Source organism: Sciurus carolinensis, chromosome 4, assembly GCF_902686445.1.
Source record: "Sciurus carolinensis chromosome 4, mSciCar1.2, whole genome shotgun sequence".
Lineage (NCBI taxonomy): Eukaryota > Metazoa > Chordata > Mammalia > Rodentia > Sciuridae > Sciurus > Sciurus carolinensis.
The window spans coordinates 133,509,640-133,530,772 of NC_062216.1; the positions used below are offsets into that span (position 1 = coordinate 133,509,640).

General features: G+C 33.5%; 1 protein-coding gene across 6 annotated transcripts in view; it reads right to left on the bottom strand.

Moving 5' to 3' along the window:
- Nucleotides 1-20,923, bottom strand: part of Caps2 (calcyphosine 2) — a 50,650-nt gene extending 29,727 nt beyond the window's left edge. For 3 of the 6 annotated variants that reach the window (XM_047550340.1, XM_047550337.1, XM_047550342.1), the window contains exons 1-7: nucleotides 20,860-20,923; nucleotides 16,906-17,022; nucleotides 13,430-13,479; nucleotides 11,742-11,787; nucleotides 10,121-10,297; nucleotides 6,126-6,248; nucleotides 3,003-3,070 (exon numbers count right to left, since the gene is read on the bottom strand). In XM_047550340.1, coding sequence (XP_047406296.1) covers nucleotides 3,003-3,070; nucleotides 6,126-6,248; nucleotides 10,121-10,297; nucleotides 11,742-11,787; nucleotides 13,430-13,479; nucleotides 16,906-16,986 — 545 coding nt within the window. In that variant the 5' untranslated portion in view covers nucleotides 16,987-17,022; nucleotides 20,860-20,923. Of the gene's footprint in view, nucleotides 1-3,002; nucleotides 3,071-6,125; nucleotides 6,249-10,120; nucleotides 10,298-11,528; nucleotides 11,652-11,741; nucleotides 11,788-13,429; nucleotides 13,480-16,905; nucleotides 17,023-18,277; nucleotides 18,360-20,434; nucleotides 20,619-20,859 lie in introns of those variants that run through there. The other 3 variants (XM_047550343.1, XM_047550338.1, XM_047550339.1) reach the window with 3 other exon arrangements.
- Nucleotides 20,924-21,133: the final 210 nt, after the last annotated feature.

Here is a 21,133-nt window from a genome sequence, read left to right on the forward strand (position 1 = left end):
CTCTCTGGTGAAGAAGGCTGGCATTTACCACAAAATGGCACCTGTTCTGTTCTCACACCTTCACATGTGTCAGTTTTATGTGAAATATGCACACATGGAATGTTAGAGTTATAAGAAATCTTAATGTTCTTTTGGAAAAGGCTAAAATCAAGACATAAAGGAGGAAAATATGAAAGCTCAAAAAAGTAATTTTAGTCGTATAGCTAAATATAAAATTGAGTTCTGCTGGCTCTCATTAAGTCCTTTTTTCCAGTTCACTTATTCACTTGCCCATTCAGCAAGTATTTCGGCTACAGCTACTGCACTAGGGAATAGAAATGCAACAATGAACAAAACTTGCAAGGAGACCTGCTTTATGGAGCACACAGACAGTTAACATGATAAAGAGGGAAAATAAAAGGTAAATTACATATTGATAATTCCTAGGGAAGCAAAAACAAAGTAGTAAGAGGATAAAAAGTTTTGAGTGAAGAGTTATAAATTCTTATTTGGTAGTCAAGGTAGGTCTCAATAAGGTGACTTCTAAATAAAGATGCAAGGTAAAGTGAGCAAGCAGCAATATGAATTTATGAGAAAGAAGAATTTTAAGCAGAGGGGGAAATAAATGCAAAATACCTGAAACAGGAGTGGAACCAGGTATGTTCTAGAACAGGAAGCAAGCTGGATGACTGGAGTAGAGTAAACAGAGAGGACGAGAAGGTATTCAAAGTCTAACAGTGATCAGATCAATGGTGGAATTGAACACTCTGTATTATTGGCCCCAATTTGTCAGCACTCCTGATTAACATCCTTACCATGGCTTCATTATAAATGTAAGGTACTTCCTCTCCCCTTGACCTTGAGCTTCGTCATTTGACCTCCTTTGGTTAATTATATATAGTTGGATGGCCCAGCTGATCTTAAATGAACTAACTCATGCAAGTGTGGATTGTCTGGAAGTCTGCTGATCTAGAATGGTCCACTCTAAATAGCCCCACTGCATTTGCAGAGGCATCTTTTACCTAAGACTAGTTGGCTAGCCAAGCATTGTTCTGCTCTCTTCTAGGGTAGACACACAAAAGAGCAAACTGAAACATGTGAGGTCTTAGTGAGAAATACTGGAACCTAAACTTAGAACCTAAGCTCAGAATGAACAGATCATTGATTTTACTCATGTATAACTGGCCAGAGGAAAAAGTAAAAGCCATTAAGCTAAGCGCAGTCTGGACAGCTAATCTAAAGACATATGAGGAAAAATTAAATGCTGTTTTTTTTAAGCTACTAAAAATTACTTATACTTACATATAATTTTATTATTATTGAGATCAGAAATTACTGAATAGTTTGATCTGGCTTGTCTGTTAATAAATTCATTCTAACTGCTGGGTTGAGAAAAAACCTACAAGAGGCAAACGCGGACACAATAAGATCAGTTAAGAAGTAAATGAAATAATCCAAGAGATAGAAGGTGATGGTTTAAACAAGGATGCCAGCAACAGAAGGAAGAAATCTGTTTTGATGGTAGAAATGAAAGTGTCTACTGACAAACTGGATACAGAATTTGAATGAAAGAGATGAATTAAAGGCAACACCAGGATTTAGGACTAAATAATTTCAAGAATGGAGTTACCATGGAGGAACATTAAAGAGGATTTGGTTATGTACGAGAACCCAGATCAGAAAATGTTAAATTGAAATCTAAGAGATGCATCAGGATACAGAACGTTTTTTAAGGGCATCATACTGGATGAAATCACCAGGAAGCAAATACAGAAGCGGTCCTAGGCACTGCCACATTTAAAGACTGGGGAGATGAAGAAGAACAAGAAGACAATGAGAAGGAATGGAAACAACAGGAAGAAAACAGTCAAGTGTGGGGAGCAGGAAGTCAAGCAGAGAAGAGAAAAAAGTGTTTCAAAGAGAAGTAAGTTTTCAACTGAACCAGATGTTGTTGATGGGTCAAGTAAATGAGAACTGAGAAACCACCATTTGTCTAGCAGTATGGACACGACTACTACCTTTATGAAGAGGAGTGGTGATGAGGTAAACATAAGTAAGTTCCTGGGATGATAAAAGGAGGTACGCTGGAGACTATAAAAATAATTGTTTCAAAGAACTCACTGAAAAACATGCTTGTAGAGTTATCATTCTTTCTGCTTCCAAAATAAACAACTTTTTTAGGTCAATCTTAAGTCTTACTACTTTTTTCTTGAAGATGTCCTGTACTAGTCCAGTCTCCTCTGGAATCCTACCATATTTACAAGCTGTCATACTACCTCTCACTGCATGCAATAAAATGTTACATAGTTTTCTAAGGAGGTTTTAAATTCTTGAAAGTTAGTCTCACAGTTCTCAAACTGTACCCAAGTCACCCTGGGTATCACAGTGAACTCAGAGGGGCACTGTGGGATATTAATTTTTATGAGAAATACAGACACTTGCCATCTTTTGGATATCATATAAACTACTAGCTGAAAGTAGTTGACAGCTTCAACACAGGATTATGTTATTCTTTTTTCAATGATGTTACATCTTTACAAGAGTTTTCTACAACTGCTGTGATAAAAAGCAAATGTGAAAATCAATGTAGAATCAAAAGTGATTCTAAACAATTCTAAGATTTAAGAGATTGTACAGTACTCAAAAGATGTATACAACCCATTATTAAGAAATTGTGACAGTTTAAGAATGAAATCAGTACATCTTCTTCTAATTTGCATTATTTTTTTCAAGTGGCCATAAAGTTGTTAGGAAATAAATATTAAGTAGTTTAGATAAAAGTTCTTAATAAATAAATAAAACTGTTATGTATTGGTCTAAGAGTGTTCCGAAAAAGCACTGTGGTCTGTTCTATTGGTCTAAGAGTGCTCTGAAAAATTACTAAAATGCTAAGAATTCAGGGAAGAGAATGAGTTTGGGAAACTCTAAGTTAGCTATGCCTAGGGATATGTGTATCATAAATGAAAAAGAAATTTAATAAAAACTTTTGGAATGGATTTCTATTACCAGTTACTAACTCTTACCTAGATAAATGGTCTATCATCATTTGCTCTGTGACTATCTGTCTCTTCTTCTCTGCAGCCACAGTTTCCTGAGAATATAAAAATATTTATTGTCCAAAAAGCAGAACAATTAATACCAAACCATTAATGCCAAAGTCCTAAAACAAATATAACATTTCTAATATTGTTCTTAAATATAGATTGTTATCCATCATTAACATACTTAAGCTCCAAGTATTTAATCTTAATTTACCATTTCCTAAAGAGAAAAGCACTTAAATTTCAATACACATCATCAGTCGTTTCCAACAACCTATGGAGTCAAAATAAAGGAGGAGAATATGACATCCCTATCCTTTATTAATCCCCCTAAGACATGTCCTATCAAATGCATCTTAACCTGGCAAGAACCAACACAGAAGCAAAAAGAGTGCAGTCTAAAACTATTCACAGTAGAAGAGGCTAAAACTGAAATGGAATCATTTAACTTTACATAAAAAATCTAAAATGGAACCAGACATGGTGGTGCATGCCTGTAATCCAGCAATTTAGGAAGCTGAGACAGGAGGATTGCAAGTTCAAAGACAGCCTCAGCAACTCAGCAAGGCCCTAAGCAATTTAGTCAGACCCTGTTTAGAATAAAAAATAAAAAGAACTGGGGATGTAGCTCAGTGTTAAAGGACCCTGGGTTCAATTGGAATTTCTGCAATCGTTCACTTCCAATTAGAATATTATGCAACTATAAAAACTAAAATACTTCTTTAGGGGATGAATAAAAGAAGTTAAAAATTAAGAAATCGAAACAAAGCGTATTCTATTCTTAGACTGTAGTTACCGTATCTCCATGAATGACTCTAATAAGCAAAATCAACTAAGATAATGTTGTTTAAGACACAGGTTTTGCAACTTTAGGGAAGGTGTTCTATTTAAAACTAACACAAAATATCAAGCAAAAACATCTAAAGGTATATCATAAAAATAAAAAGTAAAAATTTCTAAGAAACCTGGAAAAGGTGACCACCATTATGTAAATGTTAGTCTGTAATTGAATTCAGTTTTTGTTTGGTAGAAATTTAAGATGTATAGTTTACACATCCAAAAATACACCAAATAGGCTTTATATCTTTTAATACGTGACTGTATCTGATGCTATTCTCTAAGTTCATGATACATGATAATGATTTTTATTTAATAGTAAATATTTTTATTTAATAGTAAATTTTAAAAATATCAAAAGAAAAATTGTGTAACCCACAGGTAAAGCAAAGAATATTTTATAAAACTTGAGGATGATTCAACAAGCAGGCAGTAAAACACTAAAACACATTGAAAATATATACAGAAGAGATCCACTTCAACTAGAATGTAGATGAAAAACCCAAAAGCCAGAAAAAGATGGAAGATTAATAGGTATCACAGAGCCTATGCAAAAGGCCACCTTCAGTGCTAAAGTTCATGGTGGTTTAGCTTTGTAGGGAAGATTGGAACCACCCTCAGTCACATCGATTAAGAGGTCTGTGAAAGCAGAAAGCAGATTAGAAACAGAAGTCACACTAATACAAAAGACCTGACAACACTGAAAAATGACAACAGAACCAGGAGAAGGACATAAAAACCCACAGGCTCACTGCTTGTTGTTCCTTTAAGTAGATAAAGAAGTTTCTACCTACATCTTTAAAACACATTGGTAATCATTTCAAATGTCTGGAAAACCTACTCATACACACATTTCCATGGGGAAACAAAACAGATAAACTGGTACCATAGCAAAAAAGCAACACTTACTTGATGGTCAATTTACATACACTACCACTTAATCATGTAAATACAAAGAAAAGAAATCCACTACCACCCAGATTGCTTTGGCTTATACGAAGAATAATGCCCAATGGGCCTTAACTATAGGTGATATCCATCTCAAATATAACTTTAGGAAATAAGTCTTATTTGGGACACTGTTCTGCCTCATAATTTTGTTATTTTTATGATAACTCAAGTAATACTACTAAGCATAAATATCTGAATAATAATAAGAATAGAAAATTATATGCTTGTGGTTTTAGTAAAATGGTAACAAATTTGCAACAAATTTGAGACATGTACAGAAAATTGACTGATGCAGAGATTAATTAAACATCATTATCAATTCAGAATATATTGCTTCGAGATGACTACAACCCGTTAAAAAAGTATACACACATGTATAAATATATATACACACAATATTGTATATATACAATGTGTGTATATATTGTGTATATATACATGTGTACACTTGTGTATATACACAGATATATGTATATATATTTATAAATATATGTTGTGTATACATAATTTGCTTTTAATGATAATGACAATGTAAAATGTAACTAGCTAAATCCATGTTGCTTCCTTATTATTTGGGTTACCTAATCTAGAGCTTTCCCATCTTGTAAGCAGAGTCACCACACTGGTATTGATTGCATCACCTTTTCAGATGTCTAAGATACTAACCACCTAGGGCTCCAGGAGGACAGCGCACTCCACCTTCAAACAGCTTGGTCCCCTTACCACAGACACTACAAAATATTATAATTACCTGTGTATACCAGAACTTGTCTAAGCACAACCTATCAATCTAATTTTTTAAAATATAAAATTGAAAGTTAATATTCATAGTCTGGAGTTTTGCTTCAACTTTCTTAAAGAAAACGTATTTAATTCCTGGCTTTTTCCATAACTGGCCAGGATATCTGTAGTGAAGTAGCCTACAAATTTCAAAACAATAACTAAGCATCTATTTGAAGGGAGGATGTGATACCAAATGAGCCCATTAACATAAATAGTGGTCAATTAAGATTTTGAACAATATAAACATGTAAATACAAAGAAAAAAAAATCCACTACCACCCAGATCACTTTGGCTTATACCAAGAGTAATGCCCAATGGGCCTTTTAATTTTACAAATAAAATTTGAGATACTTTTTTCCACAGAAAATATACCAAACACAAGTTAATCATTTATAAAAATAAGGACTCAATTTATACTTCAATGAATAGTCAATTCAGTCCAAATTCAATCGTTGCAATTATTCTATTCTAAGTCTGTAAACTCTTGGAGGACGAACGATCCTAATAGCTTATCAACTAGGTGAGAGCCTCACCGCGTCTGATTTCCTTGCGCTGTGCTGCACATGTTGAGGGTCGTGCACGTAGTCACGCTGCAAGAGGGTTTTCCTATCCAGCGTGGTGACGTCATCCGCGCTGGTTTCTTCACCCAGTATACACTGTACACGAAGCAATGAATGGACCATCATACGCATATTTTGAATATTTGGTTTTTTTACAAAATAAGGGACTAGATAATGACTGAATATCTCAGAGATTATTTTTATAGGGGTTAAGAGTACACACTGACAATCTGATGGCCTCTCTTTGAATCCAGCTCTTCTACTTTATCTTTGTGCCTCAGTTTACTCGTAAATAAAAGGCAACAATAGTAATTACTTCACCAAAAAAGATTAAGTAAGATGATACATGTCCAACTCTTATAAAGAGTACCTAACAGTAAGCATTAAATAAGATAATTATTTTAACTATTACTGTGTTATTGCAAAATTAATAAATTCAGAACAAAAATACTAAAAGATTGGGGTAATTTTTAAGGTAAAGAATTCTTTGAGATGTCAAAAAGACAAACACCAAATTTTTCTATGAATATAAGATGTGCTTATAATGCCTTAACCAAAAAAAAGTTTCATTGTGATAGCAACTTGTCAAAAATCTAACAAATTTCAAGAGTTTTTATCCTAGGGGGTTATTGTTACTTTAGATCTTCTTTGAAAGATCACACTTAATCTTCATACTCTGCCCTTTCTTCATGACCTTTGGTGGTTTACATGAAATTTTTTTGTATGTGTGTTTATGATTTATTGCCTGTTTCTTCTACTATAAGCTCCATGAGGTCAGGAACTTTTGTTAACTTTATTGCTATATCTCTGGTGCCAGAAAAGCACTTACTACTGGGAAATCAATTTATGGGAATATTTAATAATCTTATTTATTTAACCATTAATATAACCCATTTCCCTAAATAATGATTTATTTAAATGAGCACCAAAAAGATGCTTAGTAAACAAATTAATTTAGAAGATACATTTAAGTATAAGCAAAGCTCTGCATTATGTTTAGGTTGAAAAAAATTTTTAAAGAATTTTATTTCACCTAGTTTTTAACATTTTACAAAAGGAAAGCAGTGGTATTTCCAATTGATACATCAAATTTAACCTCACCAAACCATATTTCAATGTAGACTTTCCTCAACTCTAGTGAAGGACAATTGCTTAGGTCAAAAGGCTCAGAGGAATTTTTAATTTTAAAACATTTAATTGATAAATAGATACTGTATACACTGAAGGTACACAATGTGATGATTTGATATACATCGTGTAATATTTACCACAATCAAACCAATTAATTAATGCATCCATCATCACAAATAGTTATGCATACAGGTGTGAGAACACTTAAAATTTGCTCTTATCAAATTGAAAAGTGAAAAATTCAATATTAGTAACTGTAGTTACCACGTTACATTAGTTGCCCAGATTTTATCACATAACTGAAACTCTGTATCTTTTGACCAACTCTTCCCATCTTCCCAATCCCTGGCCCCTGGCAACCACATATAAGCAAGCACATACAGCCTTTGTCTTTCTCTTCCTGGCTTATCTTAATCAGCAGTATCCTGCATATTCATGCATGTACAGTTGTTCTTGATCTTCCCTATCTCTCAAGCCTACAACCAATCCATTAGCAAATCTTCTCAACTCCATCTTAGCCAGAATTTGAAGTCACGAGACCACCTCTTATCCAAGTCTGCTGCTACCACTGCCTGGATCCAAGTCATCATCTTCATATCCTGCCTGGATGACTGTGGCAGCCTCCCAAAGGTCTTCCAGTTTCCAAGGTGGCCTTATTCTCAATTACACCCTTTCTCAACAGAACTAAGCAGCTTTCTGCCTCGGGGTGAAAGGGCAGAGTCCTTACAGGGCCTAGGGAGCTTCTCTGATCTGCCTCCCAGGCTCCCTTTAGCTCTCTGCCCAGGCTCCTCCCAGCTCTCCCAGTTCTCCCTCCTCTCAGATCACACTCTGCTCCTCAGAATTTCTTAAACCATCTAAGCTATTCCTACACCTCATTACATGAGTATTTTCTGACTGGTTGGCTCCCATCTCTTTCATGTGAGAACTAAAATGCTACCATAAGGAAAAGGTCTCCCCTGCTGACCCTAAACAAATTATTACCCCATACCTAGAGCCTGGCTTTCCCTATTCTCTTCTATTCATAGCACTTATCATCATCTGTCCTGCAAAATGGGCTGGTTGGTTGGTTACTAAATGCATTGATTGATTATGTATTCTTCTTGCTCTCTCTTTCCATTAGGAAATAAGTTCTTAACAACAGAAATTTTTGTTTGTTTTATTTCCTGACTTATCCCCTGTGCTCAGAACAGTGCTTTGCATGTAGTTAGAACATTTAATAAATTTGGTAACTATTTGTGGAAAGAAAAAACAATAAATCAATGAATGAAAGCATTTCTATAACCAAAAGACATTTTGTCTTTTAAAGAGCTAATTAAAATAGATAAATCTAAAATGATTAATAAGTACAATTAATGAATTAATATGATTCTCTTAAAGTTGAAGTTTAATGATTTCCATATTTTATTTAAATATGTTTTATTATTTAAAATAACACATACATGCACATACATAAGGATACATTTCTGGTAGCAAAAAATCGGATAACTGGAAATTCACCACAGTTTTATACTAAAGTGGAAGTAAAATTCGACAAAGGATATTTGGCATTAGAATCAAGTTCCAAATGATTATGTGTCAACTCATGTATCAGCCTGATTGGTCAGCAGCTATGGCCTTCTGTTAATGCCCTAAATATATCTAAGCTTAGCTTTTCTTCCTCAATAAAGAAAGTCAATTTACATGTTGCTTCCTGCTCTAAAAAGAGGGGATCACATTTCTAAAATCAGGGACTTCTATTTCCAGACATTACTATTATAATGTTAACTCATGTAATTGTAATAGAATTTATCAGAAACCTGTTTATGTAATAATCTGGATAATCATAATACTACCCATTTTAAAAGACCTTTTTCTTTATTTCCCAGCATATTTACAGTTATTTAAATATTACACGGTGGACTTTGCATCTAATACATGTCTGGTTGGTAAAGGTTAGTTATTATAGGTTATCCTATAATAATATTATAGACACCAAATAATCATATTTGCATCTGTTTAGGTCTGGAAATTTGTTTTAAGCTAAAAAGTGACCAAATAATTTCATTAATTTGATTGTTCTTTCACCTAAACATGTTATTTATTTAGCTTTAGATAGTTCATACATGAATTTTAAAAAATAGTTGCAATGCCAAACCTACTTATAAATTTGACAGTTTTTAACCTATGGGTAAATAAGCAAATACAACCATTAAACTTCTCCAAAAATACATAATTCTTGTAGAAGGTAACTGAATTAAAAATCATATCCAAATATTCTCTTCTTTATGGCCGGTAGTATCATAAACTCTTTTCAAACCTTCCCCCAAATCAAAATTGACTTTTCCTGGATGTTTATGAAATACCATTAAGTTTATCATGCTTACTTTACTCTTATATCCATAAATGCTGAATTTACACCTAATAAATATTAATGAAAGCATAACAATGTCAGCAATTTGTAAGGTTACAAAGTAATAAGGCAAAAGTCAGTCAAGAAGTAATGACAGTTTTAGAATAAAACAGGTCACTATATATTCTGAAATCAACTTTTCAACTTTAAAACAGACTATACTCCAACAGAGTATATTTTACATACATATATATTCTTACTCTATTCTCAAAGCAAGTGAAAAGCTTCTAACAGAAAAGATGAGTAAGTCAGATGATCAGAGTACCTGTATTAGAAAAGGGTGATAATAACGCGTTAGGTTGTACAATAAACTAGTTAATATAAGTAAAATACTTCCAGTATCGACTTGGCCTACTGAAATGTTGGCAATTGTTATAAAGATATTTCTATAACCCATGCATTGTTTGCTCTAAATTTCATTAAAATCTTACAAAGTCTCACTTATTACCTTTTCATCAATCTTGTTTCTTGAAGGCTGTTGATGTGTGATATTTGATTTTGTCATTTCTGAGTTTCTCTGACTATACTCTTTATATCCCTCTTTCATTTCAGTTTTATACTGCTGATATTTTAGCTTGTATTTCCCTGTTGGTGATGGCAAATTTTCAGGTATTATGTCCTGTTCCTAGAGGTAAAAAGAAAAAAAAAATATGTTGATCACAGAAAAAAAAAGAAATAACTATGATTAATTTCGTTATTGACACTAACAGGTTTACTATTTACCTTACCATTTATGCTTAAGAAATGGACCATTAGAGCCTATAATCTAAACAGAGATAATATTTAAAACCTTGAGCTTGTATGGCATCACTGATCAATAGGAGCTGACAGAACTGCTCAGAATGGGCATTTGCCCTTAAATAACAGTAATTCTATACTACACTTGGTTTCACAGCTGAAGATTAATCCTGGTTTCAAAAGAATTTGAGAGAAGAAAAAGAAACTTCCCTTTCTTCTAACAAGTTTTAGGTAGGCACTTTTCTTGTCTTCCCCAGAACAATTCCATTGTCAGTCACGTCCTCCAAAATAGTCACAGGAATTGAAAATCACTAATGCTGAGAAACACTGATTGCCATTTCTAAATATTGAGATATTTTACCTTCTGGTATTATTTGATTCCATGCTACATTGTCATGGCAGTGAGAGATAATAGTGGATGAGAGGAACAGAAAATAAGTTTTAAGCAAATATAAGGGTATACATATTGATCCAGAGAGGCAACAACATTTCAAAAGGAACATATAAAGTCAGTCCATCCCTTGAAAATTCTTAAGGATATCCAAATTTAACCCAGCAAAAAAAAAGGATGAGGCAAAACTTCAGGACAAAATCTGTAACAACATACAAGCTAGGGTATTTATGCAATTTTCAAAAATGAGACTGAGGAGAACATGAATGGAACCAGCTATGTGGTGGAGATTTACAAAGACAGAAAAGTAAGCACTACTCATAGAATAATACTAAACAGAATGTATTCACTAGATATTGTTTAAAACATAAACATGTCCCAAGGAGATACCTTGAATTAAGTATAGTTATTTACCTACTCCATAGCATTTTAGTAGCCTGATGTGTAAAACAATTTTCAAGAGATTAGTCATATATTGTTAAACTAGTAAGATCTGATCTAGTAATTTGTCATATTTTTAAAATTTCTAGATTTCATATTAGGATATACCTATATTTTACCAATTTTATACGAAATTTTAAAAATATCATTCCAATGTGTGAAAAAATATAAAACACACCACCATTACTGTTTGAGATTTTCACACACAAAAATTTATGGATTAAATATTGTGCTAATAATGCATACTATAATTCTTAAAGTTAATAATAAGCAAATATATACGAACCAGTTCATTTAGATGATGCTGAGTATATGGTATTTGACCTGGTGGGACCCAACCAAGAGCAGATGACTTTGGTGGGTTAAAATGAATATGCACTGTGTTAAGTGGAACATATGAAAAATCATCCTAAAAAATAAAATTTAATTGTACTTAGTATATGCTATATGTAATACAGTAGTCAAGTGTTTATTATGTTAAATAGGAAGTAAAAATTACCTCATCATCAGAGCCCACAAGGCTTCCCAAATCAAGTCGTGGGACCCTGAAAAAAAAAAGTACACATCTCATAACTTTTTCAAATGAGACTTTGATAAATTCAAATCATATATGTTAGGTCACATACAAAGTCACACTGAAGCTAATGGTATGCGAGCTCCCACCAGCTTGTGATTGTCTTTTGTTAAGTGTTCAGGGATTTTTCAGATGATGGTTAAATGCAGTCATTATTAAAAATAAAATTGTATAAATTTATGATCAAATAAATTTTATTAAAAACAAAGTAATAAATACTCAAAGTTCATCAGTTCCTAATGATTTTGCTGGACTTTGCTATTATATGCACTCCAGAGGCTGTTTGCATCTGTTGTATCTGTATTGTGATATAATTGTGCATAACTCTCCAACTTTGTGTTTACCAATTTGGCATGGATAGCCTGAAATCAGTCATGATGAAACAGACAAATGCTATGACTCAGGACTTGATTTATTACTTTGCTGATTTCTAAGACTTAAAAATAAGGTAGAGAAAATGTTAATAATGCAGATTAAACTAAAAGTGCATCATGTTTGTAGCTGTCAAACAGTAATAACAAAAAATTATTTCTGTATTCAATATTATTGATTTTACCAAAAAATAACTCATATCATTTTACAGTAAAGAAAAACAGCTTGAAAAATCCCTGTAGTTCACAATGGAACTACAATGGTTCATCATAGCAAAGACAGGTTGGCTACAGATAGAGTTCAGCAGAAAAACAAAGTATTTTGTGAGCAACGATTGTCTACATGGGCACTAAAATAAATAGTTGATATGTTTTCTTAGCATTTGTAAACTTCTTTCTACATATAACTTTTATCACTAAAAAGTTATGATCAACTTAAAATATACTTAAATTTATTTATAATGAACAAGTAAAAATTTATAGTAGACTTATAATACACTTTTGGAAGACCAGTTGTTAAATATTTACCAGCATACAACTGACATACTGCTTCCTGCATACACAATCCCTTGTATCTCGGTACTCAATATCTTGTATCTGGACATAATTCTAAAGCTTTATGTCCAGAGGAGCAGACAGATATCTACTAGGTAGAACCACATAAAATTATTGATATTTGTTCATGCTTAATCTATAAAAAATGTAAAATGCAAAACATAATGTATTCTGAACCAAATCTAAAATTTTAATAAGATTGTTTAAGTTGTAATATAGCTCAAAATAAAATTAGAGTGCAGGTGTATTTACCATGAAATTAATTTTCACTATACCATTACAAAAAGAAAAGTGTTATACATTTCTGTAACAAATTCATTTAGTGAATCTATTATTTATGGAGTCATATATGTTTGATTTTTATGATTTTACATATCAATTAAAAATACACTGATTTTAAAATAACAATTAAAATGAATTTTCTAATTAATAAAATATTTTACCTTTTTCAGGAAAATATGAAAATACTATTAAAGACAATAAAACAAAGAAGTTTTACTCATAATCCTACCATTCCATCACAAGATAATTTTGGCATAGTAATTTTTAAAACTTCCATATGCAATGGGTTTTTCTGTAGTTTGCAAACATAGATACATACATAATTTTTCTTTCTTTCTTAACTTGATCAAGGCATCATAAATATTTGCCCCTTAACCAATTCAAATGTGAAGAAATATTACTTACACAGGTGGGTAGGGGTTCTGAGTTGCCCATGATCTGGAAACCCATCCTTGCTTTAATTTAAAAATTAGAAATTAGAATCAGTATGCATACATCCTTTATATTTTAAATGGCAAGTAATGAGTCAATGCAAAACTAAATAATTTTTTCAGTAAACTCTATATAAAAAATACTTATTAAGCCTTCCTTGCTGTCCACAGATAAAACAATATGCAAGACAGATAATCACTTCCCATATAGCACTGTCTGCCAGAGAAGACATCAAACAATAATGAGAAAAACAAGTCTATGACAGCAACTGTGTAGCAAATGCACCCATCTTACTCTAGGAAATTAAGGAAACTTTTGCAAACCAGAAAGCAACCCTTCAAAGGAGCTTTGAAGAATGAGGAGATAGTCAGATGAAAAGGGAGAAAACCACTTTCACCGAAAAACAACTTACTGCTGAAATGTTATCTAATGGGGATTTTTTTATAATATTGATAGAGACATGGAAATTGTATTCAAGACAGCTTTATCACTATAATTTACCATCAGAGTAAGAAAATAAAAATTCAACTCAATATCAACTTTAATATGACATTGTTTTAAATGCTATTCTAATATTTAAGATGTGGAAGTGGCAAAATTACAAAAGGACCATTTAAATGAAAAAATAAATGTAATATAGTCTAAACAGAAAACTCATCACACAAAAGATTTTCTTTATTGTATTTGTGAAACATCATGATATATAACTTTAAAAAGAAAAACAGAAGAAAATTCAGTAAGCTAAATAGAGTATAGCTGTAGCTGTCATAATTACTGCCACCATTATTATTCCTCAGTGTTTTGATAGACACAGTCTTCTGAAGACATAGGCATAACTTCTTTGGAATGGCAGTCACCTTTCTTGTCTAGCTTCAACAGAATTGTGCTAGACAATTCAGAATAAATATAATTTATAATCCCTAGGTCAGGGTCCAGGAAACTATAGCTCACAGCTCTATTTTTGTAAATTAGGTTTTACTGAAACATAGCCACACTCATTTCTTCACAATCGTGTACGACTACCTTCACACTATAACTGCAAAGTCGAGAAGTTATAAGCAATACTATGCAACCTATAAAGACAAAAATATTTACTTCCTGGACCTTCATAGAAACAGTTGTATATTTTTGTACCCTAAACTTTTAATCTTTTATTATAAGCTAGTTCTATATTATAACTTAGAATTCATTATTTTGTATCTAATACTTTACTTAGAGGTTGTGCAATAACTTATCTAACACATCTCAATTGCTCTCAATTTTTTTCACTATTTAAAAAAAAGCACTTTAAAAACACCTTTTTGCATTTGGTGTTTCTCTACATTTTGAATTATTTCCTTAGAACAGATTATCAAGAAAACATTACTTAGAAAAATGGTGTAGCATGATACACACTATAATCATGTTACCAAACATGTTTACAATGTACTACCATCCTTAGTTCTGAGTATTCCTAATATTACCTTTTATCTCTAATATAAGAGAGGCAAAAAGGTATCTTGTTAACTTACATTCCCTTGCCTAACCTGGGATCTGACAGCTTTTCGTGTTCTTATATCCTTCTATTTATCTGTTGTTAGTGCTTGTAATGATGGTTTTTGTACCAGTAAGTATCAGGTTTTTTTTTAAAAAAAAAAGAGCTTATGTGTTCTCATTTTTAAATTCTAGCTCTTCCTAGAGCACTCCAGAAATAGCACCTAGTAATTTGGCATCAATTATATTGACACTTGGCTGATAAACTATAAATCAATCTGGGATTCATTATTCCTTAAGAAACAATAATTCTAAGATAAGCATGAATGTGTCCCCTAATTCTACCAGTAGATATAGTTAGTAAGACTTAAGACAGGTCTTATTTTGACAGAAAAAGGTAATTATAGAAACTCTTCTTTTCAGAATTTAAACCTTGAGATTTTTCTAATAATTAACCAGAAAAAAAAATCCTCTAGTTTCCATAATATGATAACCAAATAATCAGTGGAAAAGGTTGTAATACTGTGCTTGATATTTTAACTAATGAGAAGGGCTTTGACACAAATTATCAATGAATTGAGATTTAAACTGTAAAATAGTGAACCATAAGAACTCCAAAGCATTCACCCATTCATATAAGGGAGCTGGCTTAACCCAGACTAAAGAGCAAAGGTCTTGAAGTCAGAACTAGAGTTCAAAGTTCTAGCAAGTCACTTAATCTCTAGAAGCCTCAGTTCTTCCATATCTAAAAGCAGGCAAATAATAGGGCCCACCTCTAAGGTTCACAGTTTGATTTATATGTTATTTACACATTTATCAAGGTCAATGATAATCAGTAGGTATTCAGTATTTATAATAAAAATAGCAAGGAGATATGTATCATTTCATATACTTTTAAATTAATTGTGCCATTTATCCAATTCTATGTGGACACCGGGACAAAGTAACTCTAAGATTTCACTTAATCAATGAAATTTACTATGGTGATATTATGAAAGCTGAGAAGAATAAAGGTTCTAATATAAAAACCCAGATTATCTTCTTACAGTGCTAAAACAAGATACAATATTGATTATTCAAAAATTTTAATTTTGGTTTAAATCTAAAAATAGCAAGTTGGGTGATATATATTTGTACTTCTATGCTTCCAAGTATACAATCATCACTACCCTGCTTACCTTCTCCACCTTTTTTTGCAAATAAAAATTCTAATTCTTCCCATGCATACGGATGCCAGTCTTCACTGAAACCTTCTCTACCTTTACCAAAACCCTCTTCTTTCAGCCTCTATAGTTTTGTAGCTATTTCTATAGTTGAATTTAACACTTGGAATTATAAATCTTAAAATTAACTAGAGGATCATTTACAAGATCTCATTGTTGGGTCTTTAGCAAACAGCATTGCACCAAACACATTATAAATACAAAGTAAAATACAAAAGAATGTAGTCACAGAGATTCTATTTCAAATAAACATGTACATTTTAAAATGAGTTTGGTTTATGATCTTTTAAAACTTCCTCTGAATATAAATTACCCTATATATTATAGACCCATTAAACACATTTTTAGAGTTTTTAGTAATACAGAAAATGCATTTAAAAGTAGGGTAAAATTATATTTGCAGTCTGCAATAGTGTACCAATTATGCATAAATCCACCAAAATGTAATAGGGCACATATCATGAAGGAAATATTGATATGTGCTCTACTATTGCTTCCTTCTTTTATACGTTCTATAGACACACAGGTATTTTTTAAATAACAATAATAAAACAATAAGCTTGATTTAAAAAAAAAACTCAGTGAGTTTTCAAGTAATAATTAACTTCAATTTTGGTGGTTCCATTCTTCAAATCCAGAAAATATTAATTCTAAATATTTGTGAATATAAACAGCCATCAAAACCTGAAGAAAGGAGTCAGAAAATTATTTAATGAGTCATACTGCAAGAGGAAAACTAGATTATTTACATACTTGTAGTGGCTTCTTTCTTCTCAAGAGTACCTGAGACTGGCTCCTGGGAGACGTAGCCACTCCCTTAACCTCCAAATGCATTCAAGTTCTCGTATTTTATCATGCAGTATCCTGGTACTTTAAAAAGGCAAAATAAATGTAAAGTGATAATTCTTATCTGATTTTAAGTAAGTCATACAAATTATATAATACTTCATAGAAAGAAATCATGTGGTTAATCACTTTTACTTCTTTCACTGGAATCCAATTTGTATAGGGCAATTACATTATGCCCTGTGGTATTCTGCTCCCAAAGAAGTCCCCACATATTAATGTCTGGACTCTGTAAAGATGTGCCATACATGGCCAAAAAGACTTTGAAGATTTGATTAAGGATTATCTTCTACTATCTGGTGGGCTCAATGTGACCCTCCCCATGTCCTTATAAGAAGGAGGCAGGAAGATTACAGTTAGCAGAGATGTAAGAATGGAAGTGTAGATCAGAGAGGAGCCAAGATGCTCTGTGGCTGGCTCTGGGATGGAGAGAGAATCACAGGCAACTTCCAGAAGGCTGAAGAGACTAGGAATGATTTGCTCCCTGCAGCCTCCAAAAGAAAACAGCTCTGTTGACTGCTTGGTTTTAGATCCGTTAGACTCATTTTGTACCCTGACCTCAATATGTGTAAAAGAATACATTTATGTTGCTTTGAGTCACTAAGTTTGTGATAATTCTTTTTAGAGCAGTAATAGCATACTACTGTATATCTCTCTTCTCCATACCCATTTCCCAAATCTTTGTAGATTTTGGTTTTGTCAGAGTAGGCTGATGAAAATATATTTAGCAAACAGTATTCTTCACTTAATACAAAAAATAAAACAGAATGAATGATCCAATTAGTAACTATGCGATGACTGGTAAAAATGTTTGCAAAATAACATTGAAAATAATCAACTTCCAAATACATACAAAATAAAATCAGATTAATATATCCATCAACAAAATTCTGTGTATTTTAGTTTATAATTCACCCTTACATTACCAGGAATAAAGTTTAATTTAAGGATTCATTCATACTTTTTCGATCATTAGACTTGGATTTATTTTTATAGTAAACTATTTTTATTTGTTTTTTAAAAAGAAAGGTAGTGTGGCATAGTGCCAGCTTGAGTTAGATCAGTTATATTAAAATACTGATTTTTGCTAGTTTCCCATAATTTAAGCTTGGGTAAGAACTTATTTTCTAAGCCAATGTTCCTAATGTGTAAAACAAATTTACACCTTTCTCATTAGCACCTTTCTCATTCTGATGGAATAAAGTAACATGCAGTAGATGAAAACCATCATTATTATTTAAATTGGGCTTTTATTTCAGGCCCAGGAAAATCTTCTTACCTGAAAAACAATTCCAGTTTCTTTCTAACTCATCTGCATGGTTCCTTTCATCCCACCTTGGAGCCCTCTCCCCTAAAAATCTGTTGCCTTAAGGCTGAAATTCTACTCTTTAGAGTAAATTCAAGCTGGACATGTTGACTCATGTCTGTGATCCCAGCAGCTCAGGAGACTGAAGCAGGAGGACCAAGGCCAGCTTCAACAACTTAGAGAAGTCCTAAACAACTTGGTGAGTCCCTGTTCTGAAACTTAAACAAAAAAATAAAAGAAAAGAAAAGAAGGGGGATGGTGCTAGGGATGTAGCTCAGTGATAAAGAACCCCTGGGTTAAATTCTCAGTGAAAAAAAAAAAAAAAAGCATTCAAGAAGATTTATCAATCATGAGCACACATATTCTAAAAATATCACAAATCATCTGATTATAGGAGTATTTTCTCCTATAATACTGTAAATGTCTTTCTTTTCAGAGTTATCTTTCACAAAGAACAACTTTTCTTTCTTTCTTTGGTGTGGATGCCCCCCAACCCTCACGGCTTCTTTGTTTAATCACATTACAAAAGTTATCCTATTTGCTATGATGATTACCAGCTAAGGAACCCAAGTTGAGACATGCTGAGTAATCAGCAAAGCAATTACCTCCACACACATCCCAGCCTCTCAACTTTGTAACTTAGTAATTATTAGAATTATTTCAAATCACTATAGGTTATCTTAAATCACTATAATTCATTTGCATAGTAATAAAACTGGCAAAATTTAAACCTTCAAATATCCTGCTTCCTCAGGAATGACAGTCATCACTGTTCATTGTAATTAGCTCATCTCATTTACCTAATAAACCGTCAAGACCACAAAGTTTGGTATCTCTTGCCCTTAATATAGCATAGAAACTTAACAAATATTTACTTAGTTAATAAATGTTAGTGCATCACCAAATACCTGTACATACTTTAAACATATTCTTAGGTTAGTTGCACTTCTCTACACCCAGTTATGACAATCACAATGCCAAGATATAAATCCTATCTGCAAACAATTGGATAAGGTGTTTAAAGCATTGAATGGCAGCTACTATTAATAGCAATTATTCCTCAATATCAGACTGTAAGTCTCATAAAGTCAAGACTACTACTGGTTTTGCTTACCCTTATCTCAGTACCCAGCAGAAAGCCTAGAAAATAGTAACAACTTAATATTTGTTGAATAAGTTAATTCAGTCAATTCAGATATAATTCAGAATTGCATAGCATAAAAATAATTCATTCAGAGTAAGAGTACTCAAAAGGCAGTGCCATCACACATGGAACACTGGTATCTACAGAATTAGAGCAATCAGGTCACCAACACCTTTGGAGACTCTTAAGATTTAACCAGGGCTTCAAAAGTAAAACAGACCAACCTTCTGATTTTCAAACTGAGAAAACTGAAACCTGGAAAAGTGAATCTTATTTTGCCAAATTATTTGCCAGCTATTGCAGAACCTGAATTCCTAAAAAGGTTTCAGACCTATTTCCAGTACTACATTCTTGTGGGTACATACAGATGCTAGATGCATCAAAGAGGAATTAGCTGTTGGGAGTAAGGAACACCAGAAACCTAAACTTGGGGATGAAAGAATCAGCGTTTCAAATAAATGGCTGAGTCCATCTTTGGAATGCATGATGAGGCAGGTGGGGATTGAATAGGAATTGGCAGGAAGAAGGAGTACTTTTTATGGCTTCTGTCCTCAAATTGCTACAAGTTAGGAGATGTTTTTGCTAGCATGTATTGTTGACTAGCGGCTTTGGTGCAACCAAAAAAACTGAACTCATCTCTCACTTCGCTCACTTTTTTAAACAATGATTATTTCCAGTCCCAATTATCGTTTCTCTCTTGGTTATTGGTGGCTATCAAGTTACTTATACAAAATCAGAACATAATGAAAAGCAAAAAATAAACTGATCGTCTCCAGGAGAGAAAGAAGATGTTTGTCAATACAATTCAGTATTTCAGCTCCAGGAGAGTATATCTAAGTCTTTCTTGGATCCCAGGTGATAACTGACGCTGGTATCTGAAATTGAACTGAGGTCATTGCTAATGTCAAACAAAGCAGAGCAAGTCTCCTTGCCCCCACATCACTGCCCCCCACCCCACCACCACACACAATTAGACTTCAGAGCACCTGCAGTGTACCAGAGGAATTTCCCCATTCAGTTCACATCTGGGATTCTTGAACAGGCTAAGGTCACAGGGAATGGCCAGTCTGACTTGACCTAATAAGTTCTGTAAAGCCCAGGTCCGGTGCAGGAGGGCTGGAAAAGGAATAAACTAGGGAGATTCCCCCAGAACCCATTCAGGCAGCTTCGGGCAGCACTGGCTGGAAGGGACAGGTCCCGGGAGGCGAAACAGCAGGCCGGCGTCTGCAGGTTGCCAGGCAACATGCGCCACCACTGTGGGCCTCTAACTGTCGTCTTTCGCTTCCAAGCGGAAAGATGGTCATCAGTCCTAGTCTTTAGCCCTTTGCATGCCACCTTCCGCCCCCAAAATGTGTCTGCGGTTCCTCTGCCCGGTGGACCCGCGCCCCAAAACTCCGCTGGGCAACCTCACCCCGAGTGCGAAGTGCACTGGCTGGAAACCCTTCAGCGCACCGCCAGAGCCTCACAGGGGACCCGCTCCAGGCGCCCTTAAACCCAGGCAGGGAGCAGGAGCGGACTCACCGCGTTTCTCCCGCGCAGGGAGAGTGCCAAAGCCCGGCATGGATCCGCCGCAGTTGTGTAATTAATTCACTGAATAGAATTTTATTTAGCATATTTCAAAGGGAACTACATTATATGCTCAGCGCCCAGATCTCCTGTCAGGGACCTTGCCATTATTTAAAAAG